The 10,023-nt window shown below is 44.1% G+C and overlaps 1 protein-coding gene across 1 annotated transcript in view; it reads left to right on the top strand.

The window, feature by feature from the left end:
• The first annotated feature begins 6,494 nt into the window (after positions 1-6,494).
• The window catches only part of GALM (galactose mutarotase (aldose 1-epimerase)), a 95,946-nt gene continuing 92,417 nt past the window's right edge, over positions 6,495-10,023 (top strand). The window contains exon 1 of the mRNA XM_012653868.1: positions 6,495-6,933. Within this exon, the coding sequence (XP_012509322.1) occupies positions 6,744-6,933 (190 nt within the window). The 5' untranslated portion in view covers positions 6,495-6,743. The remainder of the gene's footprint in view (positions 6,934-10,023) is intronic.

Here is a 10,023-nt window from a genome sequence, read left to right as displayed (position 1 = left end):
AAGTCCTGTCCCACTCCTGGGGTTCTCACGTTTCGACCCTAACCTTCAGCATCTCTGCAGTTATAAGGACCCAGTTAGGCTACATGTACTAATATGAAAAAAATCCGAACTATATGGCTAAGTGACAAAAGGGAGTTACAGAAGAGTAAGTCTAATGAGATTTTATTTTATTTTGTTTTAGCAGAAGTCATATATTATATTCAATTTTGGTTCACTTTCCAAATTCTTTTTACTTTAATCAAAAACAATGCATGCACATGATTAAAAACCAAATAGAGCAGTCTAAAATATTTACAATGTAAAACAACAGTCTCTTGTTCTACTCTTCCCCAGCTATTAGCCCCACTCACTTGAGATAGCTATTTTTAATTCTTTTAACTGTTTAATGTTTTTTAAGAGGATATACATGGGGGTGACATTCAAAATATTTGGCAACTAGGAAGCTGTAGGCCTTGATAAATCAGAATCCACTTTGGCTGATAGGTACTTCATGCTGCTGTGTGCCAGCTCACAGCAGCCCTGGAGAAGATGTGTGTGTTTGTGTGTGTGTGTGTGTGTGTGTGTGTGTACATATGTATGTATGTATATGCATGTGTGCTGTGCACATGTCCTTGCAGATGCATGATAAATTACTGGAAATACATGCCAGAATCCATTGATAACAGTGGTAGTATGAATGAGGCCATAGGAATCATATTGGAGGTACAATAAGTGATTGCCTTTGGGCTAAATATGGGACTATTGTTTTACTGAGTGGGGCATACAAAGTAAGGTCCATAAGTGATTTTCAGAAGGGATATATTTGAGGCTGTGCCAAAGAGTAGGGGATTAATGAGGTAGTTGGCAGGAGAGAGGAACTTCAAGAGAAAAGAACATGCTTAAAAAAAAATTTAGGTTCCTAAGTGCTGTGTGATTTCACTTCTTTTTGGTCTCCCCAGGAACCTTCAGTGGAGTATCCCTTTCTTACTTATGCACTGTGGAGTTGGATCTCTTTTCTAGGATGAAATGACTGGATATATATGTGGCCCTGACCAGATAAGTCACATTTTATCCTGAGCTTGAGTTAGTGTTTTACTTTTTAAAATTTATTTAAAATATTTGAGAAAAATGTTATAAAAAAACAATATAATGAACCCCATGTATCTATTATCCTACTTCAGAAATGAAATAGTACCTGAGTATCCTTCTCTGATTAATTCCCCTCCCTCTGCAGGGGAAACCACTTTCTTCAATTGGGGTTTATTATTCTCACACATTTCCTATATTTTCAATACATACATCTTTATCCCTAAATAAAACCTTATGTTGTTTTGGAAGTTTTAATATTATATACATGGGCTGGGCACGGTGGCCAATACCTGTATTTCTTAGCACTCTGTGAGGCTGAGGCAGGAGGATTGCTTAAGGTCATGAGTTCGAGACCAGCCTGAACAAGAGCAAGATCCGGGCATGGTGGCGCATGCCTGTAGTCCCAGCTACTTGGGAGGCTGAGGCAGGAGGATCGCTTGAGCCCAGGAGTTCGAGGTTGCTGTGAGGTAGGCTAACGCCACAGCACTCTAGCCCAGGTGACAGAGCATGCTTTTTTTCCTGCTTAACTTTATAACTATGAAATTCATGTCTGAAGATGGGTGGAGCCTTAGCACATTCATTTTCCTGTTATCTCATGTTCCATTGCATGGATATACCACCATTTATTTATCCATTCTCCAACCAATGGACCTTAAGTCGCTTCTAAATTTTTATCGTCACACATAATACTTCTATAAATGTTCTTACACACATATGCAAAAGATCATCTGGAGTATATTATAAGGAAAGGAAATGCCAGGCCATGGATTATTGCTGGGTTATGTGCAATTTGACTTTATCAGATATTGACAACTTGTTCTCCAGAGTGGTTTTACTGACTGATTCTTTACTTCCTCTCAAACATTCAGTCATTCATTCAACAAATATTTATTAGCAATCTACTAATTTGCTCTGGGTACTGGTATGCAGCAGTGAAAGTTCCTGCTCTCTTACAGCATCCATTCTCTTGGCAGGACACAGATAATAACAAATAAACAAATGAATATACAATAGGCTTGGAGGTGATAAGGGTCTCATTTCCAGGATCGGTGGGTGCTAAGCACTAGCTCTTCTGCTTGGGTCCTTCTTTACCTACATTTTACATTGCTGTAATGTGTTAGAACATACAGAAAGCTTTGGAATCCGTGTTCTCAGATGACCACAATACCAGACAGTATATAAGGAAGTGGTTAAGTGCTCCTATCTCTGCAGTCAAGCTGCGTAGGATCGAACCTTGGTTTCCTAACTTACTAAACTTGTGACCTTGAACAAGTTACTTAACCTCTCTAACTTTCAGTTTCTATATCAGATAATAGTGCCTGATTCTTAGGGGTATTTATCAGGTGCCCAGTACATTTTTAGCATTTTATATTTACCAGTAATCAATTAATAATAATTGGTTAGACCAATCATGTGATATTATTCCCATTTTATAGATGAGGAAACTGAGGTTCAGAGTGATTAAACAAATTACCCAGCCAGTAAATGCTAGTGCCTCTTAAACCCAGGTCTTCTGATACCAGAGCCAATTATCGACTGCAACATTGTTTGTACATATGAATGTATCACATATTCATCCAAGAATTATTATTATTTTTTTAGAGATGGGATCTCACTGTGTTGCCCAGGATGGAGTGCATGGCTCAATCACAGCTCACTGAAGCCTTCAACTCCTGGGCTCTAGCAATCTTCCCACCTCAGCCTCCTGACTAGCTAGGACTACAGATGTGTGCCACCACACCTGGCTAATTGTTTTTTTTTTAAAAAAGAGACAGGCTTTTATTATGTTGCCCAGGCTAGTCTCGAACTCCTGGCCTCAAGAAATCCTCCTGCCTCAGCCCCCCAAAGTGCTAGGATTACAGGCACCCAGCCTCATCCAACAATTATTTATGGAGCATCTAATATGTGACAGTCACTGTGCTTGGTGCTAGGGAATTCTAAAATAATCCCAATATGGTTAGTCTTCTTCTTCTTTTTTTTTTTGAGACAGAGTCTCACTGTGTTGCCCGGGCTAGAGTGCCGTGGCGTCAGCCTAGCTCACAGCAACCTCAAACTCCTGGGCTCAAGCAATCCTTCTGCCTCAGCCTCCCGAATAGCTGGGACTACAGGCATGTGCCACCATGCCCAGCTAATTTTTTCTATATTTTTTAGTTGTCCAGCTAATTTCTTTCTATTTTTAGCAGAGATGGGGTCTCGCTCTTGCTCAGGCTGGTCTCGAACTTCTGAGCTCAAACGGTCTGCCCTCCTCGGCCTCCCAGAATGCTAGCATTACAGGCGTGAGCCACCACGCCTGGCGGGTTAGTCTTCTTTGAGCAACCCTGAACTTATAAATATCTTGAGACCAGTCCCAGCACTTTGTTTCAGCCAGCATTGGCTGATAATGAATTTTGAAGATTTTACTGATTTTTATGGAGAATAGAGATGAGGATTATATCACATTAGACTATAAACTCCTTAAAGGTAAAGACCATATTTTACTTATCAATATATAACCAGCACTTAGCACTGTGCCTGGCACATACGCATTGAATATTTGACAAATGAACAACAAGCCATACGGACAAATTTAATCCATCTTCCTAAATAGCTTCTCACATGCCCCTCATAAGGCCTTCCCTAGCAACTGCTCCAAAACTGTTGATGAAATTGAGTTAAATTGAATGAATGGTGAAGAATTCTACCTCTTGTGAACTTGATGGACTCTCCCAGGTATTCCTGGCTTTCAATACAGGTAGTTTTCATCTGAAACCAAGTATAGTGAGCTTGAGTTACAAAAACAGGTAAGTCAAAATATTGAATCAGGGAGCCAATAGTTGAGAAAGCAACAGCAACAAAACGTACTCATGGAAAGATGAGGAATGATATAAGACAGTGTATACTGAGTGCCCACTGAGGAGAACTAACTGACAATAAACACTATTGGAGTTCAGAGAAATGAGAAAGTGTGGTCATGTGCCAACCTGACTGAAGAGAATCTATTCCAGGTCTCTACAGAAAAACTGTGAAAACCGAGAAAAACTCTGTCTTGTTATTATATTATGTCTCAGAGAATTTTCTCTGCGTAGCAGCTTGTCAATAGCTTAAGGCCTTGCAGTCATCTTTATGATCCCAGGGTCTGACAGTTCCCAGGAACAGAATACCCTGCAGTGTCTGTGTCCAATGAGGAAGTGGAGGTGGCATCCAGGGACTCAGATTTCCTCATGCCTGGGTCCCCAAGCACTCAGTTTTGGGGACCGACCCCCCTCTCACAAAAGACAAACCTCATTCTTCTCCTGGTCACCCTGACACCTCCCTGTCTGGTTGGTGGAAAAGATATCTACTTAAGTAATTCTCCCTTCACATAAATGTTACAATCCCTGTTCCCTTTACCTCATAACCTCACCCTCAGGCCCTATCCCACAAAACAAAAATATATATATATTTCCTAGAATTTGACAATGCTTCATTTTCTAGATTATTACCTTGCATCTGACCTCCCTACGATAGAGAATTTTCCCCTAGATTTAGGCTGCTGCTTCTTTTTTTCATGCACAATTATTCCTTTAGAGTATCACTGTGGGATTAAGAAAATGGGATATTTAGGAAAGAAAAATCAAGACTTGTGCCTGACTGCTGATTTAAGCACAAGATAGTCCTATTTGGGACAATATGTTAAACCCTTCAAAGCAAAAGAAGTGTACTCCTTACGTCTTAGGGAAACATCACAGTATGTTTCATTTTCTACCAAGCTGAGCAACAAGACCTCCCCTGGTGACACTTGGCATTGGACACTCAAATGCATTTATTTCTTTCTGTAACAGCGTGAGCTTGGCAGAACATTGAGAACCGGAAGCTGAGAAAAAATGCAGTCTTCTAGCTCACAGAAGAGATTCTAAGACGTCCTTGCTAACACAGCATTGCTGAAAGGGCTTGTGTATGAATCAGCCGCAAAAGTTAAGTGGGCTGATGAGATTTGCAGAGTTTATGAGAATTTCTGATGAAGCTGCATGCAAGCGTGCCTATCGGTTATTATATGAGTGTGGTGCTGTCTATAATGTGACTTGTTTGGGTCTTTTTGTTATTGTATGTTATGCTTCACTGAAGCCTGTGTTGCAAATTCTCTTTTTTTCCTTTGCTATCAGAATTCCCCCACTTCGTGATGGAGAATTAAGGCTTTGTGGCAAGAATATTAAATATTCCTTCTAGCTACACAGACAGAAAAGGCTGAAAGACAGTTATTATGTTTTGTTTTGTTTTGTTTTTTTTATGAGACAGAGTCTGGCTCGGTTGCCCTGGCTAGAGTGCCGTGGTGTCAGCCTAGCTCACAGCAACCTCAAACTCCTGGGCTCAAGCAATCCTCTGCCTCAGCCTCCCGAGTAGCTGGGACTACAGGCATGCGCCACCATGCCCGGCTAATTTTTTCTATATATATATTTTTAGTTGTCCAGATAATTTCTTTCTATTTTTTAGTAGAGACGGGGTCTCGCTTTTGCTCAGGCTGGTCTCGAACTCCTGACCTTGAGCGATCCACCCGCCTCGGCCTCCTGGAGTGCTAGGATTTCAGGCATAACCCGCCACGTATTATGTTTTATTAGCATCTGATTTCAGGAACATGATCCCAATTCTCCTGATTTCCTAATCATAGATGCATTTTCATGCTCACCACAGTCTAGCTGGATACTCGCTAAAGTACCCAGGAACCAAGCCAAAAGCAGTGTCAAGGAAACATGGACAATTATGCAGACGGGTTTAGTAAAACTTGTCTGTAGGCTCCCAGTACTCTCCCCGTTCCTAGGCCCAGTACTCCTCTAGAGTTGCCAGATTTAGCAAAGAAATGAATAGGTGCCTGTATTTTATTTCATAATCCTATTAAGGCCTTTAACAGATTTACTTTAGTCCTCTGCCATAAGAGCCTATTTAGGGGGGAAAAAATCTGGTATATTAGTCATCAAATCTTAGAGCACTATTTCTTTAAGTCTGGTCCTGATAATCTACATTAGAATAACTGGGGAATATGAAAAATGAAGACTCCTGAGTCTCACCCTAGACTCCCAGAATCAGAAATTCCCAGGGGGTGGGCCTGGGCATATGCATTTCAAATGTCCTCAGATAATTCTGAGACACACTAAAGCAAAACAATTATTTAATGCCCTCAGTGTCTTCCCTCTCCCAACAGTATATATTTAAAGATTTCTCCCCACTTTTGCACCACTTGTGCAAAAGGTACAGAACCTGGCATTTATGGGAATCTCAGTAAATATTTGTTCTCTGAATCCCTTCTTAAAGGAACTTTGGATTTTGAGAGCAAGAGAGGGGTAGATACCCAAGGCAGGGCAAGGGGGTAGATCATTGCAGACTCAGGATTCGGATTTAGAAAGACTACAGGCCCCAAAATGCAATTTCACTTCCCAAAGACTACCATTCCCAACATGCAGTGCAGCTGAGGAGAGCAAAAGGAAAAACTGCAAGCCTGGCAGGGCTGGAAAGTTTGCCTTCTTGTTACCTCGGACAAAGTAATGATTTATATAAGGCCCCGGAGGATATTTTTTTTCAGGAGTGGTCACTCCCTAAATCCAGGCAAGGAAAGGGAGGAGTCTGACCGAATCACGCCCCTTCTCCAGTAAACTTGGGTCACTGCTAGCTGAGCGGCTGGAGTTTGAAGAGCGGGGAGTAGCTGCACACTCCGAGCCTTCCCCATGGTGTCGGTGGCGAGAGCCGTGTTTGGAGAGCTGCCCTCGGGGGCGGGTACAGTGGAGAAGTTCCAGCTGCAGTCAGAGCTGCTGAGAGTGGACATCATCTCCTGGGGCTGCACGATCACAGCCCTGGAGGTCAAAGACAGGCAGGGGAGAGCCTCAGATGTGGTGCTCGGCTTTGCCGACTTGGAAGGTGGGTTGAACTCTGCCCCGGGCAGCACACACCGCGGATCGATCGTGCCGCTTGCCCTGCGAGGAACCGAGGGGAAAGTCCCCGAGCTTGGGCAGGTCTAACTTGGTGTGCGTAGATCTGTCTAACTCAGGCTTGTGTGGCCATCCAGTGTTTGGAAAAAACCAGAATGAATGGAAATAGCTATAGGACTTGGCTTCTGATTATCTGTTCGGGCTTTGCCTCAATAAAATATAAAAACGTTGATTGAGGGTAAGATGAACTCCAGCGAACCTGCAGCGATCTTTGAATTGCCTGATCCTTTGAGAAGGCAGGAGAGGAAAGAGGAGGCAAGAGTATGTGGCTCCTAGCTCTTCCCTTGTGCCCTAAAAGGTAGAAGGAAAATCAAAGACGAGGGTTGTCCACTTCCTTTTCCTTAATTAGGTTCTCTTCAAGGCCTGGTTGCCTCAAATGCTCCATGAGGTAAGCTCAGTGGGGGCCCAGCACCCCTAGCTGCTCAATAACCATAAACTGAATGAAACGGAGAAACCAACTCAGTTCCCGGAAATGAGGTCTCCTACTAACTAGGATGGGCTTTTATCCCGTGGGACTCCATGGGCAATTAGGATCATGTATTAATTCATGCATTTAAAAACACTGTTAATTCAACGAACTCATTCCACAAGAAAGACAAGGCTCCACTCTCGCGGAGCTTGCGGTTTAGCTGGCGAGACAGGTTTTAACCCAATACTTGAGTAAATAAATAATTACAATTGCAGTTTGATTGCAGCAAAGGAAAATGTATATTGTGCTATCTCTTGGCACTATAGTGTAAATCGACGGAAAACGAGGTTTGAAATAACGTTGGCAAAGGAAAACTGAGAGTAAGTGCCCTCTCTCAGTGGTGGGAGTGTGTACAAATTCTGCCTGAGAGGAGGTTTGAGGTTTTCCTTTTGGTGTGTCATTCTGTCTGTTTGGTTCTTTAGATGTGACACTTGGCTCATGGTTTGGGGTCAACAGAAAACTCTTGAGTTTTGTTTTTTCTCTTAAAAGTCTGAAATTTGCTCCCCGCTTCTTAACAAAATGTATTGTAAGAATAGTCCTGAGGATCCTGTTCTGTGCCTCTGGGTTGTCTTTATCTACCTTGGAGCCTCTTCAGCTTGGCTCCAACAGCAGGATTTCCTTGGTAACTTAAGGGAGTCTGTTATAGGAGGTTCACCGGTAGGAAGGTGCGGGGATGTGGGGGAAAATCAGCACCACTTCCCCTTCCTGTCTGAGTCCCCTCCAACTTCTGGGGAAGTCATCTTCAGAGTCAGAAGGCAAGAGGCTGGCAAATGATTTGATTTCTTTAGTGAATTTTTCTTTCATTTCCTGCATTGTTTTTGTGGTTTCTTTGTGTTGGGTTTCTATTTTCTCGTATATTTCATTGAGCTTCCTTACAATCCATATTTGAAATTTTTTATCAATCATTTCAATATTCTTGTTTTGCTTGGTTTCCATTGGTATAGAGTTACTGTTTTCTTTTGGGGGTGTTCTTTCACTCTGATGTTTCATGTATCCAGAGATCTTTTGCTGATACATTCTCATCTGGAGCAGCTTTTGCTTCTTATTTTTGGATTTTCTTTTGATTAGATAATGGCATGCCCAGTTTAATCTCTGAGACAGTGAGTGGTGCTTGGGGGTGAGACTTAACTACGCCCTGTATGACTGAGTCAGTAAATGCTACAAAGGGTGTGCAAATTGACCTCCCTATCAGTAGGTGGCAGCTTGCCGAAGGAACAAGCTGCAGTGTTGTTTTTGGGTCCCAATCACTGGCTCTAGTCCCTCTGGAGAAGCACTTGATTGCCCCAGGTGGTGGGCGGGGCCCTGGAACTTTAGGTGAGTACTTATTCTATAGCAGAAGTGGGTGAGGGAGTGTGGCTGGGCAGGGCTGGGTTGGGTCAGCTTGCCCTCAGGCTCCATCAAAGCTGGCAAGGTATTTGTTTCAGCAAGGGTCAAAGGTCTTCTCCCAACTTGTAGGCAAAGCTACCAGGGAGGGGCTGTAGTGGCCTCACCCAATCACAAATTTCCCCTCCTTGCCCCTGAGCAATGTGATTGAGACCTGGGAATACAGGATCTGGCCTGTGGGCCTGTCCCAGGATCCCCGAAGATCAGTCCCTGACCATGCCAAGGAGAAGCGTGCTGGTCCTGAGTTGCCCACGGGGTGCCCCAGCAGGTTGATGTCCCTCCACCTCAGGTTGTGCCCCACCCTGATGGAATTGCCAGGCAAGTGGCACCATGGAGGGCCAACGGGCAGGGAGCTCACAGTCTGAGCATCCCTCAATCCGCTGCAGGACCCTTAGAGGAAAGATCTAAGCCCCATTCTCTGTGGAAGCATCAGTGTGGTGGCTTTCTTATCTCTCTCAGCAGCCACGGGCGGGGCAGGAGAAGGGGAGGAAAAGAGTCTGCATGGAGCAAAGCTGGCACTCTGGTCATCTCTGTCCCTCTCTCCAGAAGGCAGCCCACCCAGAACGTCCAGACCCTGGGGTCATGCAGATCCCCCAGGACTCACTGGCCCCTGTGGCTCCCGCAGTCTGGGCCGGAGTTGGGAAATGTGAGATGAAAACCGAGGGGCTGAGGCCCCCCCAGGGAGGACAAAGGTACACAGTGGGTGGGGAAGCAATATGGCTCCTGCCATCTTAGCTCAGGTCTGAGGTGATGGGAAGTGACCCCGAGGGCACCGGCTGCCTGGTGCTTCGTCTTCCACAAGCTCCCAGTTCACTGGCGGCAGCAGCTTTTGGGCTTGAGGGTAGAGGAGCTCTCCAGCAGCTTGGGAGCCCACTCACTGCCAGAGATGTGGGGGAGGGAGACATAAGCTTCTCCACCTACCCTTCTTGCTGGACTGCAAGCCTCTCGGGGGTCGATCTTTGCCAATATCCTGCTCCTTCATGTTTTGCTTCTAATTCTGGGGGATAGAAGTCCAAGATCAAGGTGTCAGTGGGGTTGGTTTCTTCTGAACCTCTCTCCTAGGCTTGCAGATAGATAGCTGTCTTCTCTTCTTCTCTTCTCCCTGTGTCAAGTCTCTCTCTGCCCTGAATGTCTTTTTTTTTTTTTTTTTTTTTGAGACAGAGTCTC

Source organism: Propithecus coquereli, unplaced genomic scaffold (assembly GCF_000956105.1).
Source record: "Propithecus coquereli isolate 6110/MARCELLA unplaced genomic scaffold, Pcoq_1.0 Scaffold43, whole genome shotgun sequence".
Classification (NCBI taxonomy): Eukaryota; Metazoa; Chordata; class Mammalia; order Primates; family Indriidae; genus Propithecus; species Propithecus coquereli.
The sequence above is the reverse complement of the archived record's forward strand: the minus strand, read 5'-3'. Positions and strand labels throughout refer to the sequence as shown.